The 22,755-nt window shown below is 36.7% G+C and overlaps 4 protein-coding genes across 4 annotated transcripts; 3 read left to right on the forward strand and 1 right to left on the reverse strand.

Moving 5' to 3' along the window:
• The first annotated feature begins 7,089 nt into the window (after positions 1 to 7,089).
• LOC114822198 (protein CURLY FLAG LEAF 1-like) lies at positions 7,090 to 8,770 on the forward strand. Its single transcript, XM_029096430.2, has 2 exons — positions 7,090 to 7,569; positions 8,237 to 8,770. The coding sequence occupies exons 1-2, from the start codon at positions 7,276 to 7,278 to the stop codon at positions 8,582 to 8,584; spliced, it is 642 nt and encodes a 213-aa protein (XP_028952263.1). The 5' UTR covers positions 7,090 to 7,275; the 3' UTR covers positions 8,585 to 8,770.
• A 5,244-nt stretch (positions 8,771 to 14,014) lies between these two features.
• Positions 14,015 to 15,609, forward strand: LOC114821935 (protein CYSTEINE-RICH TRANSMEMBRANE MODULE 10-like). The gene is made up of 2 exons (XM_029095437.2): positions 14,015 to 14,535; positions 15,070 to 15,609. The coding sequence occupies exons 1-2, from the start codon at positions 14,180 to 14,182 to the stop codon at positions 15,116 to 15,118; spliced, it is 405 nt and encodes a 134-aa protein (XP_028951270.1). The 5' UTR covers positions 14,015 to 14,179; the 3' UTR covers positions 15,119 to 15,609.
• Positions 15,610 to 15,643: 34 nt separating this feature from the next.
• On the reverse strand, positions 15,644 to 17,311 carry LOC114821934 (GEM-like protein 5). Its single transcript, XM_029095436.2, has 2 exons — positions 16,177 to 17,311; positions 15,644 to 16,035 (listed from the first exon to the last, which is right to left on the reverse strand). The coding sequence occupies exons 1-2, from the start codon at positions 16,879 to 16,881 to the stop codon at positions 15,817 to 15,819; spliced, it is 924 nt and encodes a 307-aa protein (XP_028951269.1). The 5' UTR covers positions 16,882 to 17,311; the 3' UTR covers positions 15,644 to 15,816.
• Positions 17,312 to 19,322: 2,011 nt separating this feature from the next.
• On the forward strand, positions 19,323 to 21,026 carry LOC114822216 (protein CYSTEINE-RICH TRANSMEMBRANE MODULE 13-like). The gene is made up of 4 exons (XM_029096515.2): positions 19,323 to 19,599; positions 19,706 to 19,774; positions 19,941 to 20,181; positions 20,806 to 21,026. Exons 2-4 carry the CDS (start codon positions 19,723 to 19,725, stop codon positions 20,852 to 20,854), a joined length of 342 nt encoding a protein of 113 aa, XP_028952348.1. The 5' UTR covers positions 19,323 to 19,599; positions 19,706 to 19,722; the 3' UTR covers positions 20,855 to 21,026.
• The last annotated feature ends 1,729 nt before the right edge of the window (positions 21,027 to 22,755 follow it).

A 22,755-nucleotide genomic window follows, 5' to 3' on the forward strand; every position in this document is an offset into this window, starting at 1 on the left:
GTTGTCTCATTTAATGTATCAATTCTTAATCTGGTCAATACATGTTACGTTGTCTCATAAATCGTTGTAGGAATGTCAACGACTAAAGAAAGACCTCAGGTGTTTCAAATATGTTCCAATACTGCCCTCATACAGAAGCGTTCATGAGTAGCTTCATACAGGGCAAGAATCTCAGCATGGTTTGAAGAAGTTGCAACTAAGGCCTGCTTGATGGACCTCCAAGATATTACAGTCTCTCTAATGGCAAAGACATAACCCGTTTGAGGGTGTGGCTTATGAGAGTTAGATAAGTAACCTACATAACGTAACCAACAAGGCGAGAATCAACCAAATGACCGTGGGGGCGGCAATTCATCTTGAGGATTTGTATAGGTAGAACAAGCCCAATATGTCGTACCTTTAAGGTAGTGGAAGATGTCTTTAACACCAGTACAGTGTCTGCGTGTTGTTATATATTGGCAAAAGATTAACAGCGAATGAGATATCCAGTCTAGTGCACTAAGGTAAGTACAATAAAGCACCAATTGTACTCAGGTATAGAACTTTGGGCTCCAAAACCTTCGTAATTTAGTATAACGTCATGCGTAAAATAGTTGAGTAAATGATGGTCAGATCCACATTTGGCTCATTACTTTGTGCCCATTTCCTCTTTTAGGGTTATGAATCATTTGAAGCAACTGGTCTGCCACACTTCAGGGTATGAGCATATGATTGACTAGCCACCAATGTCCCTGGCCATGTAACAGTTGGGTCAACCTCCATTCCTGAATGGCTCATCCTTCATGCGCAATATTACGGTGTACGTTGGTATGTTTATCCTTGTAGGTGCATTTGCAGCAGGTATTATGATATCGTCACCTTTGTTAAATCGGTAAAAGTATCTAGTATGCTTTGAGCAATGCTTTATAGATCTAGAATACGACGTACTTAAATTTCAGACTAGGTAGTTCCAAGATCTAAATGAGACATAGTAAGGGGTAATCCACGACAATTTGGGGTATTCTTCAGGAACGATAGCATTCTTATCTCCCTCTAACGATGAGAAGACTAGTCTCATCGAAATGAGAATCCACAAAACGTGTAGTAAAGAGATCATCTGTCAATGGATCAGTAAGAACTAAATGCTTATTAGCCATAAGATTATATTACTTTAGATCCAAAGGCTTAAATATTTGACAGTTAATAAAGCAACACAAAAAAAAAAAAAAAGAGTTTTCTAATGGTTCATGGATTTTAAATTGGTTTTGTTTTAGAGTAAATTGTAGCTATGGTCCTTTAACTTTAACACAATTGGAGCAATGATCCCTCAACTAAAAATTCATTACCATTGGTCTTTCAACTCATCAAAACGTGCCGTTATGATCCCTCAACTAAAAATCTATTACCATTAGTCCCTCAACTTTAATTCAACTAGAGAAATTGTCCCTTAACTTTAACCCAATTGTAGCAATGGTCCTTCCAACATAACTTGTTTTGATAAAATTTTTGACGTAGTTGACAAAAAGGACCATAATTACACTTTGATGAGTTGAGGGACTCTAATTATATAAATGGTTATTCCAACATAACTTATTTTGACAAAATTTTGACGAAATTGATGAAAATGACATTGCTACACATTTTGATAAGTTGATGGGACTAATGGTAATAGATTTTTAGTTGAGGGACCATTGCTCCAATTTAATTAAAATTGAGGGACCATTGCTACAATTTACTCTTTGTTTTATTAAGTTGTCAAATATTTTAAGTCTTTGGATCTAAACTATTATAATCTTGTGGCTAATATGCATTTGGTCCTCACATGTCCTAATTTTGAGGATCTTAGGAGAGCATAACTACAAGAAAGTGATGCATGGGATTTGGTGAGTCCTAGTTTTATAAAAAAAAATGTGATAAAATGTGATGTGATACACATAAATATCGTCTCTCAAGCTTATCCTTTTATTATTTGTTGATGTTTTCTATTGTAAATATAGTTTCTCAACGTTGGATTCAACCACAATCCCTAAACCCGCCAAAGGACTAAAAATAATCCATAATAATACAAATGTAGTCAGATGTAAATTGATTAAGAAAGCATATTTATAGAGAAGAGCAGTTTAGGTGCCGTGCAAGAAGCTATATGGAGCTTCCCTTCCAATAAAACAAGGTTTGTTCCACAATATGTATAAAAAAATAAAATAAAAAAAAAACAGTACGGTGCGTGCGCACCCACCAACACCACCAGAAGAAGCAGCAGCAGCAGCGAGGGGGCACGCCCATGGGCCAAGGCCACTAGCACTAGGGCATGTTCCCTTCACCCTCAAATAACCATGATAAAAATAAATAAAAAATAAAACTCATCGCTATATGTGCAGAGAATGAATTGGAAATCTCAATAAAACATACCATCATTATTCTATAATCTTCCTTTAGCTTTCATCGCAATTAACCTTAATTGATAACTTTTTTTTTCACTCAATTAACTAGTTGCGCTTACCATATTAAAATCATGTGATGTTGCAGCAGAGAGGGACTGCATGTGTTGTACATATTTAGCCGTTGTCTTGCTAAAGTTTTCACATGGTCAACACAACCAAACCATGTTTGACCATATACGTACGTACCACATGCAGATGCAGTATGACAATTGACACTCAGTTGTATCAATGAGTTTGAAATAATAGTTATTGTGTATATGTGTATGTATATTGTTTGTTTTGTCCAATTCAGATGGAGCTGTTTTTTTTGTTTTTTTAGGGTTATGAATTTTTCTTCAATTTGACGCGTTTTATCACGAAAACTGTGAAGATATGTTCATCTTCTTGTTCAGAGAAATTTGAAATGAATTATGTAGATTTTTTTTAAAGGATGAATTTGAAAAATGGATTGCGATGATATCCGTGATGGATTTCTGAATCTGCATACAAAAACAAAAGCAGTGGAACATCCCAAGGACTCCTTCGCTTGTCGCAGCAGCAGAGGGAATATTAATGGAGAGAGAGAGAGAGGGGGGTGAACTGCTGCTGCTGAGATGGTGTCAGAGACAGGAGGAGGAGGGAGGACTGGTAAAAGTTGAGGGAATAGATTCCTCAAAGAGGAAAAGTCCGAGTGATATTGGGTGTCGAAGTTCCCACCAGTGAGTGACCAGACCTACCTTGCAATATTCCCAACGGCCCCCCAAAAACCCATGAGCCTCATGAGCCATCTCGTGAACTAGCATATACATCAACAGAAAACCCTAATCGCAATCTTGCACCAGTAATATTGCTACCTTTCTTCCAAAACCATACATGATGAAAATAATAATGTTTACACATTAATTTTCTCTGAGGTACCGTTTGGTACGTAGGACGGGACGGAACGAAATGGGATGAAACGTTTCGTCCCACGTTTGGTTCGCCTAAAACGGGTGGAACGCGCTGTTCCACATGATGAATTTTGGGTGAATTTTTGTTCCGCCTCATCCCCTGAAATGACTCGTTCCACATTCGTGGAACACAAAATTATAACATGTCCGTCTCCTTCTTATTCCTCCTTGTTTCCATTCAAGGGCATCTTTGCTCCCTCTCTCTTCCGTCCTGCTCTGTCTCGTTCCATCCCATCCCATTCCATTCTGTCTCGTCCCGTCTGCATACCAAACGATACATATTTAATCAGTTTTAAATTATAAAACAAATAAACAGAGTATAAATATAAAACAATGATGTGCAGAAATTACTTCTAAACATAATCCATGTATACATATTTAATCAGTTTTAACTATATTTATTTATTTATTAATATTTTTTTTTAACAAACAATATTATTTACGGGGTGGGTTTAGCCTCACAATAGGCTAGCAATAATGTGGTTCAAATTCGCCTTTAACAAAAATCAAACATAAACCTCTCACTTACACGTGAACAAGTACAAAAGAATATTACTAAATTATAATATTAAGCAGTATTTATTTATTAATATTAGCTTAGTTATAAGTTATAACTTATATAGAGGAACAGGCTTGCAGCTCCCCCAATACATTCGCTCTGTCCTCTGATCTCTTACTTATATGCGAACTCGTCCTTTTGTTTGTGTCCACTATGTCACCTTCTCATCAAATTTTCTAAGAGTTTATTAAATAATTTGTCTTGAAATAAAATAATAAACTGTTAACATTCTCTTTTTAAAAATGTTAAAGAAACTACATTTTTGTATTATATTAAAAGAAGAGTTGATATTGGAATCTTAACTTTATATTCCAATAAAAATAGAAAAACGGTAGAGAAATTATATTTTTGTACCATATTGGTGTCTCATTTTATGTGGTAAGTGATGTATACTTGACACGTCAAGTAATGAATTTATCTGATTAACTAATAATAGAATAAATCATTTGCAAGGTACACTATTGTATTATAAATATGTGGTCTCCCTCACGTTACACTTAAATAAATACTAACTTTAAGAGTTGGAAATTTAGAGTAATTTGACTATCAATTCTCAAGTAATATATGTGGTCCTACACTCCTGAACTTATGATATTTACTGTTTATAATCCTTGATTAATTGAACACCATATGCCTAGGTTCGACTGTAACGTCTAGGTTTGAGTTCTGGTGTCAGTAACCTTTATTTGGTGGGCGAACTGTAAATATAAAAAATAAAAAAAGGATTGGGACCCTCTTTATTAGTCCGAAAAAAACTTGTGGTATTTCCTAACTTTGAAATAGGGTAACATCCTCTCCCCCTAAACTTGTTTCTGAAACAGGATAGTGCTTTTGCTTTTTTATTCATGAAGGATTTCATGGTTTGGCTGTAATAGTCATGAATAATAAATCTAAATACTATGTTTTGACTTTAAATTCATAAACTTTACAAACTTCAGGGTGTGTATTCAACTTAAATTCATAAACTTTACAAACTTCAGGGTGTGTATTCAATTTATAAATCCATGAATTTTTATGGAATTTAATTGATTTGTTGGGATTTCATGCAAAATTCTGATTCAATTTCCTCGAACTCTCTCAAATTATCTCTAATTCCTTAACTTTTTCAAATTCTTTAAAATCAAATTCTAATTGAATACACTTGGAATGTTATAAACTTCTTTAAGATCCTAATTGAATACACTCAGATATCTAAGAATTTTAATAAACTATCTTAAAATCCTAATTGAATTTTAGAGAATTACTTAAAATCCTGTTGAATACACCTAGATTCATTAAAAGAATTAAAATATTTTAAAATCTCAATTGAATAAACCTCCCTTTATGTGTGAGACGAGACACCCACGGAATTGCTCTAAGGCAACTAGGATATATTAGACTTCAATCGCTGGCATATGTCATGACTCATGAATACATTATACATAAAATGATTTATTAAGTCTAATTCATGGCCTCGTCCTAACATTGTTGATATTTATATGCACATGAATAATATATTTCTTAATAGTCAACTTGTTTTTTTTTGGGTCAATTACGTGTTAGTCTTTAAATCATATAAAAAGTGAGAAAAATATATATATTTATGTGAGTTTAATACTTATTGCGACTGAATTATTATAATAACGTTGTTCGATATGAGAAATTTCTTAAAGTGTTCCGTTTTTAAGCGGATACTTATATGTCATAAGCTAAATAAAAAAAACACAAAAAAATATATCATTTTCTCTACTTATATACGTTACTTAGTCTCTAATTTATATAAATGCGAGTAAAATATATATTGATATTTAATTGCGACTGGTCTTTTAACAATTGCGTAGCTCGATGGTAGGTGAATGATTTTGTTAAAATATATGGGCGGTCCGCGCGTGGTCGGACGGGCTGCCAGAGCCACGTCCCACCGTTTCAAAACCCCAACTTCTTCTTCTTCCTTTTTTTTTCTTCTTTCCGCTTGCAGCAGAGAAAAACATATACTGTTTAATTGTTAAAACAAAGTTCCGGCATCCAGTTTCGGTAATTGCGTTTTTACTTGGTCGTCTTTGCTTTTCTTAATTTAATTAAGCCTCCCGAGATAATTCCGTCAGCTTTACTCATTAGCTTTTTCAATTATATTAATTACGCAAGACTAAATAATCACACGGCTCGCTTGCTTGCGGATGTGAGATTTTCAACCAAGAAAGTGATCAGTGAGAAAATTAAAGATGAATTGACTAAAATACTCGCTATTTGTTAATTTCAATAAAAAATAATCACTTTGGTACGTTATATAGGGTTAAATTTTGGGGTTTTGAGTTTGTTTGATTGAGGAGGTTAATAAAACGTGAGTATTTTGGCCGATTTCTCAAAATTAAAGCCTCGTTTGAGATTGTTTTTTCTTTAGAAAAAAAAAAAGGTTTACTATTCTTAAGGAGCATGGGGAGGGTTTGAAGCTAATTCATTAAGTATGGAAGGGAAGTTTCGAACACGAGACACATAGAAACTCAACATTTTATCCACTAAAATATTAGACCACATGCAAGTTTGAGATTGCTTATTGAACAAGCACTTCTTTTCATAAGATTTTTCCATAGTCGTTTATGTGAGTTTTGATTTCTATATATACAAATCAGTTACTCTGAGCTTGATTGCCATAACACAATTGCCATAGTGGTGAGAGTTTTATAAAGGTCAGTTTTCTATCATTTCTTACTCCAATCTTATCGGTCATTTATTGTATATAGAAATCACTCATTAAAAGGTCGTACCCAGTGCACAAGGCTCCCGCTTTACGCAGGGTCTGGGAGAGGTGAATGTCGGCTAGCCTTACCCCCATTTATGGAAAGGCTGCTCCCAAGTCTCGAGCCCGAGACCTACCGCTCATGGGCGAAGGCACTTGCCATCGCACCAAGTGCGACCTCTATATAGAAATCACTCATTAGTTTAATATATTGAAATCAGTCCCGTCTAACTAAAATTTTACACGTTAACAATTACAATTACATGGGCAGACAGCGTCATGCCAATAAAACAAAGAATGTAACAAAAAATTTCATAAGCTTTTATATGGCACGGAAAATTACCGTCCACGCGTGTCATATAAGTCTTCTTGTTTCGTTGAAATCTCTCCACACTGTAAAACGAAGTTCTCTAGCCGGGTCCCACCTGGTACTCCCTAACAAATTCCCACGCGCATTTACAGGGCGTGAGCTCCATCATTATACCCAACTCATCCATCTGTTTGTGACTGCCCACCTTCACCCTGTTATATTTCCCTTTCCAAAATCACACCTAATCTCTCTCTCTCTCTCTTGTTTGTGACCGGTGATTTTGTTTTGATTGTTGAAGCTCATTTTTGCAATCATATCCTGGGATTTTGTTGCCGAGTCAAATGACAGCTCCAAACATGGAGACGATCGCCGCTTCTCTGGAGAGGTCTCTCCAAAATTGCTCCCTAAACAACCACAACCACAACCACCACCACCACAACCACAGCAACAGCGGCGGCGGCAGCGTAACAGTCGACGGCGAAGGACAAGGCTCGAGCGTCACCGACGGGGTATTGGCCGCCACGGGGATGCAGGGCAGGTCATCGTCTTCAACCTCATCAACCTCAGACGCCGCTTTAGAGCTCAACTCCCATGTCTCCCTTCCATACCATTGGGAACAATGCCTCGATTTGAAGGTTGGTTTTTTCGTTTAAATTTTAATTTCTCTCTTTTTCCCCGTTGATTGTTGGAAAAAACACAATCCATTAATTAGTTAGTATTTTTTTTTCCATTTAATTTGAAGCTTCAATAAATGCAGTAAACACAGCAGATCTTGCAACTCCTTAAATGAAATTCCTTGTTGTATTTAATGCTTTATGCTCTCTGTAATTTCGTTAATTTTTGCATTTAATGCTCCATGCCCTTTGTTATAAAATCTCAGAATCATGAACTTTTCATACCAAAAATAGAATAAATGGTATCAAACTTTTACTTTAGGCGACAGGAAAAGGAGAAAAGCTTTACTGGGTTTGACCATCTATTGCTGCAGCAATAAAAAGATATAAACTTTTTACTTTTCTGTGTTTAATCCTTTGTCAGATTTTCCTATCCTGGTTAGTTTTAGTTAGTACCTTTGCTTCGAAGAGTAAAGGCAAAACCTTTTTCTGTTTGAATAATTGCATTGTCGCAAACAAGAAAAAAGGAATATGGGTTCAATCACATGTAGTCGTTTTCGAAATAAAATTTACATATTGTGAATTAATTCCTTCAAAGAAAATAATTGTGTTCTTGAAGCGTTTTTATATAAAACTTACAGTTCTCGGGCGTTTGTTTTTAATATAAAAGTTGATTAATTATTTGCAGACTGGGGAGATATACTACATAAACTGGAGGAACGGGATGAAGGCGAAAGAAGATCCGAAGACAGGAGGAGAGTACAGTGGAGATTTCTACTACTCGGAAGAAGATGAAAACAGCTCGTATGACAGCGAAGAGTCTTCGACCGAGTCGTCGCCATCTTCGTGCAGATACGAGCAGCACCAGCAGCCGGTAGAGAATCTCAACAGCAACAACAATAATAATAATGTGTTGGTAGTGGCTGGCTGCAAAGCCTGTCTCATGTATTTCATGGTCCCGAAACAGCTCGAGGACTGCCCCAAATGCTCCGGTCAACTTCTCCACTTCGATCGATCCGAAAATGGCTCCCCATGATCACCACTCGCACACATTCATTTTCTTCTTAGTTTCTTAGTTAATTTTAATTTGTTTTTAATCATGTTTTGGCTTTTTTGCACTTAGAACAAACCCTTTTGTGCTCTGAGAATATGAAACTACAGACAAATCACAAATGGGATTTTAGTTTTTAGTATTTAGTAATTTGGTAGTTTAATTTGTTGATTGCTTAGCTCCTTTATTTATTTTTATTTTATTTTTCTTGTTAATTATTTTGGAATATTGAGGGAGGCCATGGGAAGTGGAGGAAGAGAGGAGCCCTACAGTGCCAGCATAGCACCACCAACAAGGTCAATGGTACAATAGTTGGTATTGATTGCGACGTGTAGGTTTCCTTCTCTTTTGTTCCATGAAAATGATGAATCCATGATGATCTCTCTTTTATTTTATGTTTATCTTCTCATTTTTCTATATTTTTTTATCCGATTTATTCGTTAAATAATTTATTTTTGGTAAATTAATTCGTTATTATTAATCACAGTACTCGTTAATTATCATGCAAAACTCCCAATATATTTGAATTTTCCTTTTGGAAGAGGACAGGTACAAATCAATCCTACGCTTTTGTGTTTGGTAATTTTTCTTTCTTATCGATTGATTTGATGTCAATTTATCATACTAGATCAGGACAGAGCCATGAACATCCGGTTATGGTGTCAAGTACATGGGTTTTCCACAACAAGGGGGTATTTGAGCACCTAAATTGTGATTGTCAAATTTTAATCATGTAAATCTAATTGTTTCATATATTGGTGCATATCATGCACTGATGCATTGTAAAATTATGGCAAAATTCGGTGCATGTTTGAATGCGGAGTGTTTGATAACATGCTAAATTAACAAAAATGTTAAACTTACTATATTTTTCATATCACATTTGCATCACCTCTTTAATACCATTTTATACCCGTAATAGCCAAAATAAAGGTGGCCATACAAAGCAATATTTGTCCACACCACACATCCAAATTCAAAGTTAAAATCTCTCCCTCTTTCCATTTTCCCTTACAACTCTTTAATTCGAATTATTGGTTAATGTTTTTTTGCCAGTTGAAGTAACAAACAAACATGAGTAAAAAGTATTTCTCTCTATATATAGAGAAATAGTCAATTTCTAAAATAAAGGTAAAGCTGCGTACGATATACGTTCTCTCTTGACCTTTATAAAACGAAAAACCTTGTTAGTTTGGGATTACCCTATATATAGCCCAACAATTCCGAAGTTGTGGATTGAATTTGCACGCGTGAAAATACCGGATGGGGCGGAGTGGAGATCGACTTAGTGGACAAGGTTGGTGGATAAAGCGATGGCATTGGCATGTAGCACAAACCAAAAGCTTTCGGAGTTCTGGTGACCAAAAATCTAACAAATTAAAATAAAAGTCAAAATTTAGGCTGTCCAAATAAATAAATTGTTAGCCTAGCCAGCCTCCATGCCTAAATGCCTATGCTGCCGAACGAGCTGTGCTTGTTTAGTTTGGTCAACCGCTTAACACAGGAGAAGGAAAACCATCTAACCGTAGTGTGGAAGAGATTATGAACACGGAACAAACCCTGTCGACATAAAATTCTCAGTCCCACAATATCTTTGCCTTTTTTCTTTATTTTTCACTGTCAAAATATGACTACTTTGGGGATCCCACTCCCCCAACTTCTCCATGATGTGTCAATTTGTCAATGATGTTTTAACTTTTAATTGACCCTGTAATCAACTCAAGAATTCTTTAGTAGACAAATTTTGGGCCCTTTGACCTCCAAGCCATTTGAGTCATTCATTTTTTCTGCCGTATGTTGTAAGTGTTGGTCGATGATTTGAGGGAAGGTGGTTTGTTCTTGTCATCGCGTCTTGATGTATTCCTACGAGACAACAACTATATTTTCATCCACAAGATTGGACATATCATCCAACAAAAATGTTAGAGAGACTTTCGCACATCTGTTTTTATCTCTGCATACCTAGACATTCTTAATTAATTTTATAGCTAACTACATTTTACATCTTTCATGTTTGGGATGATTTTAAAATGCGATATGAGGTTTCAATTTTCTCATACTGCTCCATTAGGTTTTGAAAATATTTGAATTTTTGTTGAATTGATAACATAGTTATTATGAAAGCCGTTACTAGGTTGATATATAAGCCACATTTGCATCACATTGACTAAAAAACTCATCAATTTATTAATGAATAATTAGGCATTCAAATATACAAAATGTGTAAATTGATATGGTTTTTAAAACCATAAGAGGCAGTGTGAGAAAATTAAAATTTCTTGACCTAAAAATCACCTCAACTCTTGAGGATATAAAAGGTGGTTAGCCCTTAATTTTATCTGAATTAAAGAAAAATCAAATGACATCAATAAACGAGCTTAGTTGAAAGATAAAACAAGTGCATGAGTCATTTCTTAAAAGTTGAAACGCTTGTGTTGACCCATGAAATTTGACAAGCACAAAACGATGAAATTAAGCCCAAACAGCAAAAGAGAGAGAGGATGGTGAAGCCATGGTTTACCTGGCCTAATACGGCGGTGTTGGAGAGAAACCAAAGTTAATTAGTGACTCTAATTAAGCAAAAGGCACACTAAGTAAGCATATCCAATTAAACCAAAAGGACCACTAAATAAGAATACTTCCATGTCACATCTTGCAACCCTAATCCTACACCAATTTTGAAATGGTGTAGGTAAAAGTTACAAAGAAAAGCAATATCTGAAGCGAATCCAAATATCTCTTTCAAAACTTTACCTACTGCAAATCACAGGTACCATGTCCTTATTTTGATTCCACCAGCTGCTAAGCACACCACAAGAAAGACTGCCTTTGGAAATAGAGACATTTTGTTGTATAACTGAGATATCTCTTGTAATGTTTATGCTAAAAATAACAAGAAGCATTGAAAAGTAACTCGCGCGCCCCATCAAGATTAAAAAGTAATTACATGACGCTGTATATGGTTCTCATTTTTAATAATAGCAATACTAGTTATGTGATCATATATGTGGGTGTTATGTTGGAAATTTTAGCTTCAAGTAGAATTGAATAGCAGAAGTTGAACTGCATAAAAGTGTAGAATATATATAGACATATATGTGGCGTGTGGAAGCGGAAGGAAGAGGCTGTGACAAGTGACAAGGTGGTGCAGGGTGCAGCTAGCGGTTGGATGTGTGGACGTGAGGCCCTCCGTCCTAAAAGATTCGAATTTCAGAGAGAGGGAGAGAGATACATAGTGATGCTTAATCAAATTGGTATAACTGAAAGAGATCAAGTAAGTAAGATGCATGGATGAATATGGTCCAAGAGGGAGGAGTAGTACTACCAGTGATATATATGGTACATACGGGGTCTGAAGACTGGCGGGTGTGTGGGGGCAAACAAAGGAACCTTTCCTGCAGGCTTTCGTTGCCAGAAACCAGAAAGGAATCTATGCGTCGATCGAAGAATGCAGTGAGTACTGCGGAGTGTGGACTGTGTAAAAAGAAAGAGATGAATTATTATGCAGCTAGGAGATGAAAGGTGAACTATTATTAGAGGAAAGGGGACTTTAAAGATATATCGTCCTTTGTGTCTTGGTGGTGAGTTGGTCAAAGACAAAAGGACTGACTGATACTAGTAAAGTACTGCAGGCAATTTGATAAGGACCCCCTTAACTCACTCGAAAATTCTACTATGTTCCAGTGTAACATGCACACCGTTTGAATGAGGCATCAAATAGACGTGCAGGTAAAGATCCAATATTCATATATTCAAACGCTCCAGTGATTTGAATAAGGCATTGGATCATGATGTGCAATTAAAGATCCAACGGTTATGAATTCAACCCACACAGATGACAGTGTATAATACATAGACACAGCTTAATTGTCTATTTCTTTACCATCTCTCTGCATGTTTTCCTTTGTGATCTAGACGTTTCTCTGCATAAATGGAATCTCTGTCAATCTGTCCCTCTCTCTTTCCCTATCACCCAGCATTCGTTTGTTTCTTCAATTTTCAATCTTTTCCCAACCCTCAATTACTAATACACATCACTTAAAACTAATTGGACAAATATATTCAATCTATTCTACTTAATATTGTTAACCCCTTTAGCTACTTTCAATGTTGTTAACCCTTTTCATAAATCAATCCATGCAATTTTTAATTTTACACTTTTATTATTTTAATTTACACTAGAACAATGAGATGTTTGAATCCAGGATGCCGTGATTTAAAGACGAATATTCTTAACTATTAGAGCAATTATTTTAAGAGAAAATTTGATTGAATTTCAACTTCATTAGCCACTATCAGTGCCTGTTGGAACCTTAGAGACTCCCTCCAAGATCCATCATTTTTCCAGTCCCATAAATCCTTCCATTTCAAGTATATGTTGGACCCCAATTTCCAATATTAGTTTAGGATATCAATATTGGGTTATGTTAGTGTGTGTGACTCTCCAAACTACAACTAGCCATGGACATGACTGAAGAAAAAACCAAAGATAGTCCATTGGGCTTGCCCACCTTTGAGGAGTCCATTTGCTGGTCTTCCTACTTAATTTTCACGAGTCCAAAGAAGGTCCAGTGGGCTTGCCCACCTTGTAGTTTTTTAATTCATATTTTCTATTCAATTTTAAATATTAAAAAAGTCATTTAGTACTACATTCTAGTGATGTTTCTTTTCACTTGCAAGTGAGAAGTCTTAAGTTATGTTTTTCCCTAAAGACAAATTTGAACCACATTATTGCTAGCTCATTATGAGGCTAAGCCCACTCCCTCTCCTGTGTAAATAATATCGTTTGTTAAAAAAAGAAAGATCAAGAAACCTAATTTACAAGTTTCATATGCCTCACACTCTTTGGGTAGCTGACTATATTAGCAGGAGAAGATCTAAAATAAGCATTACTAAATTGTAGAGCAGTAGATTGAAGAATGTTGCAATGTTGTCAGCTCTTCGTATTTTGTTTTCTTTTTCATAGACTTATTTCTCTGTTTTAAGCATCTAAATGTCTAATTATTGTACAATAAAATAAAGGAAAACGTTGTTGAAGAATGCAGTCCCACGTCAAAAAACTTAAAAGAATAGGTTGTAATTCATATTGAATCGTTTCGCTGGTAATCATGTCGAAACATTTTACGATAAAACCTAAACACATGCCAGATTATATATGCATTTAAATTAGAATAAAATCATCGTAGTAAGTAATGAATCGCTAACACATCTCTTGAATCTTGACTAAAGAGCCATTTTTAATCATTAGTCATTGTGGTTTTGGTAAAAAGACATATTTGTTTTTTATTTCTTCTTTGTAATTGGCAAACGATGGAGTGTTGGGTGTGAAAGAAAAGTGACTGTGTTTCTTGACTGGTAGGTGAAAGTCTGTTGAGGATGGATGTTAGGTTAAACACGTGGATGACTTTTGACTTTGATCGAGCGGGTGCAACACCAGCTTTATTTATTACCCGGATTTTCATGGGGACGGCAGATGGATACTATAATTCATTAGTTAGTTGTAATGTTGAGATGAATGCATGTGGTGGAAGAACGTTACCAAAAGAAAAAGGGCTTGATAATTAGTACTTAAGCAACGCAATGAGGTACCAACCACTTCCCGGTGAACCTCCGCCTCCGCCTCCGCCAGAGTACGGGCAGCCGCCACCTCCACCTCCACCTCCACCCCCACCAGAGTACGCGCCACCGCCACCTCCACCAGAGTACGTGCCACCGCCGCCACCTCCACTGGAGTACGGGCGACCACCACCTCCCCCAGCGTATGCGCCACCGCCGCCACCACCAGACTACCCTCCCCCTCGTCCTCCTCCTGGCCCTCCACCACCTGGCTATCAGGGTTACTTTTATCCTCCGCCGCCGCCAACCCCGACCCCACCACCGCAGCCTTCAGTACAAGACAATGATGGCCCTGGCTGCTGTTCAATCCTTAGAGGCTGGTATGTACACGCTCACCCTCTCCCTACTGCTCTCACTTGCTAGCTTCCAGTTTCTTCCATTAATAGTTTGATCATATCACGTTTTGCAGGAACTGAGTAATCGTGTGTTTTACTCTTTTGCTCTTTTGTATTTCTCTACTTTTTAAGGACAAAATTAATCCAAAATTAATCTAATTTCTTGATGATAATCAGCTCCAAACTTATAATTTATAGTAAAAACTGAAATTATTTTCCAATTGACACTAGGATTAACTATAACAATATAACAAGTTTTCATTTTCTCATTGCTTATGAGTCGATGACAATCAGATTTTATTAATTTTTATTTCTATTTTCATCCAGTTCCTTAGCTTAATCTAAATTATTAGAACTTTGGTGCATATCTAGTGTGACGTCTGCAATTAAGCTTCTACTTTTAAATGCCTAAATTCTAGATTGTAGGACGGTAAATCTACTTTTTGGCTTCCTTAGTTTGTTCTTGTTCCACTGCTTCACCTTCACTGACCCCTTGTGTCTTGTATACATCGTTTTCAGTTTGGCTGCAATTTGTTGCTGCTGGATATTGGACGCGTGCTGCCCTTAGGCCATTTACATACATCTGCTCGACAAGCATTCGTATTAATAATAATTAGTATTGTTGAACTCAATTACTTATTTGAGGAGAGCGGAAACTCCTTACTCCCTACGTACTGCATAATTAATCGCAGTGTTAAAAGCAAACTTAGCTAATCGATGGGCTACTCATTGCAACGACGACACGAAACATACTCAAATTTCACCTCGTGTAATTGAGCAGCCCACACCTTTGCGTCCTCGATCAAAACACGTAGAGCAGAGGGATCATGCTCACTTCTCAGATGGTAAGGCCTGCAGCTCTTCCGACCCCAAAAGAAAAACAAGGGCGGCTTTCTTAGCGGCTGGCATGCCTGATTTCTGAAACGCTATTCTTGTTCTTTCAATTCGATGCATTTAGGTTATGTGACACTTTCGTATACAATACAAGAAGCTGGGCCAAGATGGGCTAAACGGCCTTGGGATCTTTGATTGAAATAAATTGGTTGGTTTTGGTGTTCATTCTTCTTTAGAGTGATTTTCTGCTGAGCGCTCATTTGTGTCTGAAATTTGTTTTATTCATCCGATTCTAAGACGTCCTTCTTGTTGTTTACATACATGATACATACAAACAAAGAAACAAATCAAAGCCAAACTACGGAAACAAAATCTGGAAAGGAAGATGACGATCTTAAATATCCAAAACGTGAAATCTTCCTTGTAGTTGTTCTAGCCAGGAACCGGCTGCACTTGCTGCACCGCATTCCCAGCAGTTCTGAAATCTGCTACAGATTCGAAGATGTGATGGGATGCCTTGTCGAAATTAACAAAACCCATAAACCAGAATTCATGGCCATCTGTGGTGGCGATCTGAATGTACTTCTCCGGCGGATTCTCTTTCGTCACCACAGGGTTCACGGTGCTTATATTTCCCAAAGGTATAGACACCTGTTCAACATTAATACAGTTTTACAATCAACTCAAATTACAAAGTTGAATCGCGACAACTGAAACTTTACAACCATAGTAAAACATGGCTCAAATTATAGAGTAAAACCATGATTGGACAGTTAATTTAAAGTTATTTACCTTGTAGTAACTCCAAGCTGCTTGTCCAGACGGAGAAGTAAAAGTCAGAGGACGATCGCTGCAAAAAGCCAGTCTAGCAGTCGACAGATACTGAGTCCCGGCAACCGGCCCCGTCGACGTCGAAAGATAACAGGCAAACGTCTTCTTCAACTTCTCGTTCGGGTCAGTCGCGAAAATCTGCTTAAACAGCGACTCGAATCCGCCTTCGGATAAGGCTTTCGCCGTCAAGTTCACCTTCCCCCACGCCGCTTCCGGAACAGAGTGCCCCGTTTTGAGGTTGTACCAGATGTTCCTGGCCATGGTCTCCGCCTTAGCGCTCCAGGAATTGAACGCTTGGATAACCGGCTCAAAGGGGTTGTTGGTGTGTTTGTCGATCGGAGAGTGCTGGACGTAGGGCTGCTGCTGGGGGATTTGCTGGTGGTCGGCGGCTTTCCATAGGGCGGCTTGCTGGTTGTCTGGGTGGACGTTCGGGGCTGCTGGGGTGCCCATGATGTGGGTCCCCCATTTCTTAGTGTCCTCCGCCTCTGGTGGTGGTGGTTGCTGAGGGGGTTGTTCGGAATGGGGGTGAGTGTCCTCCGCCTCTGGTGGTGGTGGTTGCTGAGGGGGTTGTTCGGAATAGGGGTGAGTGTCCTCCGCCTCTGGTGGTGGTGGTTGCTGAGGGGGGTGTTCGGAATGGGGGTGAGTTTGTTCAGGTGTAGCTGCCATGGTAAATTGGACGGAGATTGGAGGTAGAGTTGTAGTGTGGAGATGATGATGAATCGAGGATATTTGTTTGGATTTTGGATTGAAAAGGAGGGTTTTATAGAGGAAGATTGAAGATTTTGGATGATGAGACGTGAAAAGGATGACAGACAGACGCGGGTTTTTGTGATATTTTGAGGCATTCGTTTTTTATTGGGTTATTTTGGTAATTTGCAAGGGCAAAGGATGCTTCGAGTTCCCCGTAACACGATTAGTTCGTCCTACCGACTCACCGTCATAGCATTTGTGATAATCTTAAGACTAATATTTCTATTCGGATATTTTCACTTACGTCATATGCCAAATTGAATTACAAAAAAATCAACATGGATAATTGTTGTATACAGCCGCTTACGATTAAACAACTTTTGAGTTCGAATATTATAATTGAAACGTTTATTACCATTGTCTAAAATTATATTTATAAAAAGTTTATTCAGTTTGAAAATTATTTATTTTTGGGTGTTAAATGGTAATAATTTTAATCAAGTAACATATTTATAACGAAACGTTTAATTGTTTTATGAATATGTATGATTAAAAAATCTTTAAACTGAATAATTTTTTCTTTGAATTGTATAATTTTTAAATATAATATTTATAAATAATAATTAAAAAATAAACAATTTAAATTAGGAAAAATTACACATAAAGTATACTTTTAATACCTAATTTTGTATTGAGACAACACCTCTTAAACATTTTAAGAAGAGACAAAAATTAATACATATAAAAGATGACATCTTTGATTTTTTTTTTTGAAGTGTAACTTACAAAAATATCCTTTATCATGATAATATTTTCACAATTCTATCATGTTGCTCCTTCTCTCTTTCTTTGCAATTCTGTCACGCGTCGTCGCCTTCGCATCCAAAACCCATCGCCTCCTCCCCCAAACCCTCACTCCTGGCGATGAAGGACTGGCCACCTTCCTCGTATGGTTCCGTCTACATCCCTCCCCACCACCGCCTCTGTTCCGCTATCACCACCCCCAATTATACCTCCTATGCTTCCATCGGCTCTAAACTTTTTTTGACAGCGGCTTTCCCAGAAATTTTTGATGGGGTTGTTTGCGCGCGATTGCCAAGTGCTAATCCCGATTTCGAACAAAGGCTTTTGTACGGTAAATGCCTTTTTCTATGGCTATCTGCCACCTTAACATCTTAGCATATCAGGCTATATGCCTTTCTGTGATACAATACATACTTCGGATGATGACATCTGCCATCTTAACATCTGAGGGGATAAACTTGAAAAGATGCATATAGGGAGTGATGCCCGTGTGCAGGGTGGAGGGTAGATGGGCGGAGGAGAGGGACAGAGAATAGATTGCATTAATTGTTATCTATATTTCCGCTTGTCTTCCTAATGTTTCTCATCTCGAAGTATAAATCTCACCAAAAGTATGAAGCAATTGACTTAAAAAGATGAATTTAGACGCATGATATGGGATTGAATGCATGAATAATTAATGATTATGCATGTTTCTTGAAAAATTGTTTTAGCTCAACTTTGTTGCTGTATTGTTGTATAGGGTTTTAGGGTGATCTGCCCTTTATGGTCGTAGACGGGTTGAACTGATTTTGTAAAAATGGTCGTAAATGGGTTGAACTGATTCTCCAACAATAGTTGAGGGATGATTGAACTGATTCTGTAAAAAATAGTTAAGGACCAATTGAATTGATTATGCAAAAATGGTCAAAGATGGGTGAACTGATTTTGCAAAAATGGACGAGGACGAGTTGAACTGATTCTGCAAAAATAGGCGAATATTGCTTGAACTGATTTTGAAAAAATGATCGAATACGAATTGAACTGATTCTGCAAAAAATGATCGATGATTGATTGAACTGATTTTGCAAAAATAGTCGATGATTGATTGAACTGATTCTGCATAAATAGTCAAGGATGGGTTGAACTTATGCCACATATTAATTTTTGTTGGATGGTTGGGTTATATTAATAACCCTAAAGCCTTAAGGGGTATGGTTGGTATTTTTTAAAACATTATTTTCATGTTTTTGAATTGAGTTTTAGTTATATTTATATTTTTATGGCTCATTAAAATGTTTAAATTTTAAGGACATTAGAAAACAAGTAAGTCCCTATGAATATTATCTAAAAATAATATCTTTAATTATTTTACCAAGAAAGTAACGATGAAAACAAAAAATGGTTTTTTTTTCCTGCAATACAACACCTATCATAGAATAAGTGAAAATAATGCATATAGATCAAGACAACGGTTTGTGCCACTGTTTTCCACTTTTTATATATTTATTGTACGAGTAATTAAGTTGATTAAATTTTTTAAAATTAAATTGCAAGCAACCCCTTCTCCGTTATATATTAGGCAGCTGCCACGTTGCGATCTTTTAAAAAAAAAGTATTGCGAGGAGGGTGACAGTTGGAGAAGTATGCCTTGGCCAAGTGTCAAACTTTTTTCAACCGACTGATGACATTGACACCTAGGGGAATGAAATGAACCCTTCCAAATTCCAATCCAACTGATATTTCCTGAAAGTTGTATTTTTATTAGTCTCATTCAAACAGGGCAAAAGAACGAAGCTTCTTTGCAGTTTCCTCTACGTACGCCAATCAACGTTATTATACGAGTGAGTCGGAGAATTAGGATAATTGGCGCGCTCGGATAAACGTTTGCATTAACTGGATCGACGTAACGTAAGATCCCAACTTAGTTTTTAATTTGATTAATTAGATCCTTATTCCAAATAGAATTTCATCAATTGCTAACTATTTGGAATTCCTGTCTCGTCATCTTCTACAGTTGGATTAAGCAAAAGAATGAGTTACAACGTTGTCCATGTTCAACATGAGCAGCATCATCTTCCACCAGGCAAGTCACCTGCTAATTCCAAATTAATTCCCCCCCCCCCGGCCTCACCCCCTTTTATTTGTGTGATTTAATCCATTAATTTGTGTGGTTTGTTTGGTTTAACTGACTGAATTAGTTGGTTTAATTTTAAAATTCTTTGGTGGTGGTTGTGACGATGGAATTTCAGGGTATCCGCAAGAGTATCCTCCCCCGCCTAATGACTTTCCACCTCCACCGCCACGGCCGGGATTCCCAGATCCCTATCCTTCTGCTCCGGGACCTTTTCCGCCACCCCATCATCAGGAACATGGATATCAGGGTTACTTCTATGAGGGCTACCAACCGCCACTTTCGGCTGCCCCGCCGCCTCTCCGCCCGTACCATCGCTACCACGAATACGATGGCTGCTCTTCCCTCCTTAATGGCCTGTGAGTCTTTCCGTCCACTTCTTCGATTTTATGGCGTACAATTTACTTTTTATTAATTATTTATCAAATTGGTTGTGAATTATTTTGGGAGTTCTTTTAAAATGGCTTTGGATGAAATTGTTTTTCAAATCAATTCTTAGTAAAAGTACAAAATACAAGTGAATCGTGAAAATTTTAAAGTACTTTTAAAAGAAGCACCAATTATGTAATGTAAAAAGTATTTTGCAAAGGAGCACAAATATGTGATATTGAAAGCACTTCACATGCTTTTAGCATTCACGAATATTTTTTTAAAAAAAAGCACTTTCATTATTCTAAAAACAAGTGATGTATCTTTTGTGCTTGAACCGCATAAATTAGTGTATGCTCTTATCTATCCCTTGGTCATTCTCCAATTGATTCTTACTTGTTAAATTTCTTTGGTTCCCCATTTACAAAGTAAACTGGTTTTTCCTCTAACGACTAAACTATTGAGTTTGAAGTGTTTTTCTCTTATTGAATTATCGCAGCCAAATGCCGTATTTTCCTTGGGAATTTGATGCTTTACTTTCAATGATTGAAAGAAAAGCATCGGTTTTGCTTTGTTGATTGATGTCTCCGTCTTGTTGTTTACAAATTGTGCAGTTGCGCTGCACTTTGTTGCTGCTGCCTGTTGGAGAACTGCTGCTTATAGGCCGATTATTTATAAATATAATTGAGCTTGTGAAGCCAAAAAACCTGCGGCTTATATGTATGATTGGATTCTGTTTTGCTCCAATTCCATCAATTTGTATGTTAAAACTTTTTGTTGTTAAACGTTCAACTTCAATAATATATCAACAAGTACATACATTTTTCACAGGTTACATATTCTTGTTATCTAGTATATGTGTTTATATATTTCTTCTCAATTCATTTTATTCTAGTTACAATTAGTAAACGAGCCGTTAGATTATTTAAGTCGGAGAAAAACAGAAAGACATGGGAAATTGCAAAACCCCACACCACTCCTACAGTACAAAGGCACATAATAGATTAATATGAGCACCACAAGTTGTGCCGTAATAAAATCAGTTGTTGTTGATATTTTCATAACTCGAGTTTGGAGAAGGAAGAGATAAGAGGGCCCTATAAAAACTATACGTACGCACTTGCATATCTCTCTCTCTCGCTCTCTCTCTCCCCTACAATTTGTTGGAAAGCCCTTGGAGTTAATTAGTCTAAATGGCGGAGCTTGTAGCCTTTCTTGCGGGTTTGGAATTTAATGGTAACGGAATGGTAAACAAGTTTGAAGGCATGGGCAGAGAACGCTCGGGTTGTGTCACGTGTGGCTCAATTTTGGAAGAGGAATGGCTCCAAGATGCGTGAATTGTGGATTCTACTTTTCATGACCTAATCCTAATTTTTGTCGTTTTAGAAAAGAAAACAAAAAAACAAAACAAAACATAGCATAAATCGCCACAAAGATTATAAGAGGATTCACCTCTACATGAGACTAGAAAAGTAATGGATATAGTTCAATTTGGATTTTGAGGTATCTTTGGGGTTGAAGTAAGAGTCTCTCCCAATGAAAGTTTCTATACCTTTAGGTTCTATATGAGGTTATATATTTATTTATGTAGTAATTTGATTACGAGATGAATTTATTTTTTCTTATGTTTTTTTAAGTTGATTTTTGGATGCGTTATCTTAATTTTTTATGAACTTTTCAACTAAAAAAAAAATTAAAATCGGACAAAATTAGATTTCATCACTTATGCACCATTGGATTAGGTTTTGTTGTCTCAATCGCACCGTTAGTTTTTTTTATTTTTTTATTTATGAAACTAGACATAATTAGATTTCATTTCATAACAGTCATTGGCCTAAATTATCTCTCATTTTTTGCTTTATTTCTCTAATTGGCACATTCTTCGAAATCAAACAAAATAAGATTTTATTTCATAACAAGTTAACAACCATTAGATTGGATTATCGTATCTCAATTTCATCCGTTGATTTATTTTTCGTAGGTTTATTTTTCTAATTGGCACATTCTTCGAAATAATACAAGATAAGTTTCATTCGTTTATGTTTTGGGTTTGCACCTCTAAGCTGTCAATGTTAAATTTCATCACCTTTTTATGAACTTTTGTCACAACCCGTCCCGAAAATTTATTTATAGTGGATGTGAAATGACGGACTTGCCCTTAAAGGCTTTTAAGGTACGTGTGACTTGTTATTCGAATGAATGTGTACATCCCTAAGTTTTTGAAAAATTGAGTTGGATTAAAAATTTGGTTTATATTTTGTGTGGCTAGGGACTTAGGAGCACCCACACACTTAAAGTAAACCCCCTCTCTCTCTCTCTCCTATCTCGTATATCTCTCCCTTCTCTCAGAACTCTCTCTCTCCCTATCGAACCGTATGGACTCATTCACCCACGATCATCCAAGCACGGATCGAAGGTTTTGAAGGCACCATTGTGCTCGTGAGGACCCTACGAACTCACCCATACCCATTTCAGGTAAGAAACCTTTCGATTTCACGTTGAAAACTCGAGGTCCGATTTGAGTACTGTTCATGAACTTTGTAATGGTTGGTTTTTAGGACAAT

Source organism: Malus domestica, chromosome 16, assembly GCF_042453785.1.
Source record: "Malus domestica chromosome 16, GDT2T_hap1".
In the NCBI taxonomy this organism is placed as follows: domain Eukaryota; kingdom Viridiplantae; phylum Streptophyta; class Magnoliopsida; order Rosales; family Rosaceae; genus Malus; species Malus domestica.

What these genes read in the sequence shown, in the direction of transcription:
- LOC114822198 (XM_029096430.2), top strand. Translation starts at nt 7,276, where the DNA reads ATGACAGCTCCAAACATGGAGACGATCGCCGCTTCTCTGGAGAGGTCT. An exon ending in AACAATGCCTCGATTTGAAG is followed by an intron (nt 7,570 to 8,236) that starts GTTGGTTTTTTC and finishes AATTATTTGCAG; the next exon opens with ACTGGGGAGATATACTACAT.
- LOC114821935 (XM_029095437.2), top strand. Translation starts at nt 14,180, where the DNA reads ATGAGGTACCAACCACTTCCCGGTGAACCTCCGCCTCCGCCTCCGCCA. An exon ending in TGTTCAATCCTTAGAGGCTG is followed by an intron (nt 14,536 to 15,069) that starts GTATGTACACGC and finishes CATCGTTTTCAG; the next exon opens with TTTGGCTGCAATTTGTTGCT.
- LOC114821934 (XM_029095436.2), bottom strand. Translation starts at nt 16,881, where the DNA reads ATGGCAGCTACACCTGAACAAACTCACCCCCATTCCGAACACCCCCCT. An exon ending in CAGCTTGGAGTTACTACAAG is followed by an intron (nt 16,036 to 16,176) that starts GTAAATAACTTT and finishes AATGTTGAACAG; the next exon opens with GTGTCTATACCTTTGGGAAA.
- LOC114822216 (XM_029096515.2), top strand. Translation starts at nt 19,723, where the DNA reads ATGAGTTACAACGTTGTCCATGTTCAACATGAGCAGCATCATCTTCCA. An exon ending in GCAGCATCATCTTCCACCAG is followed by an intron (nt 19,775 to 19,940) that starts GCAAGTCACCTG and finishes ATGGAATTTCAG; the next exon opens with GGTATCCGCAAGAGTATCCT. An exon ending in TCTTCCCTCCTTAATGGCCT is followed by an intron (nt 20,182 to 20,805) that starts GTGAGTCTTTCC and finishes CAAATTGTGCAG; the next exon opens with TTGCGCTGCACTTTGTTGCT.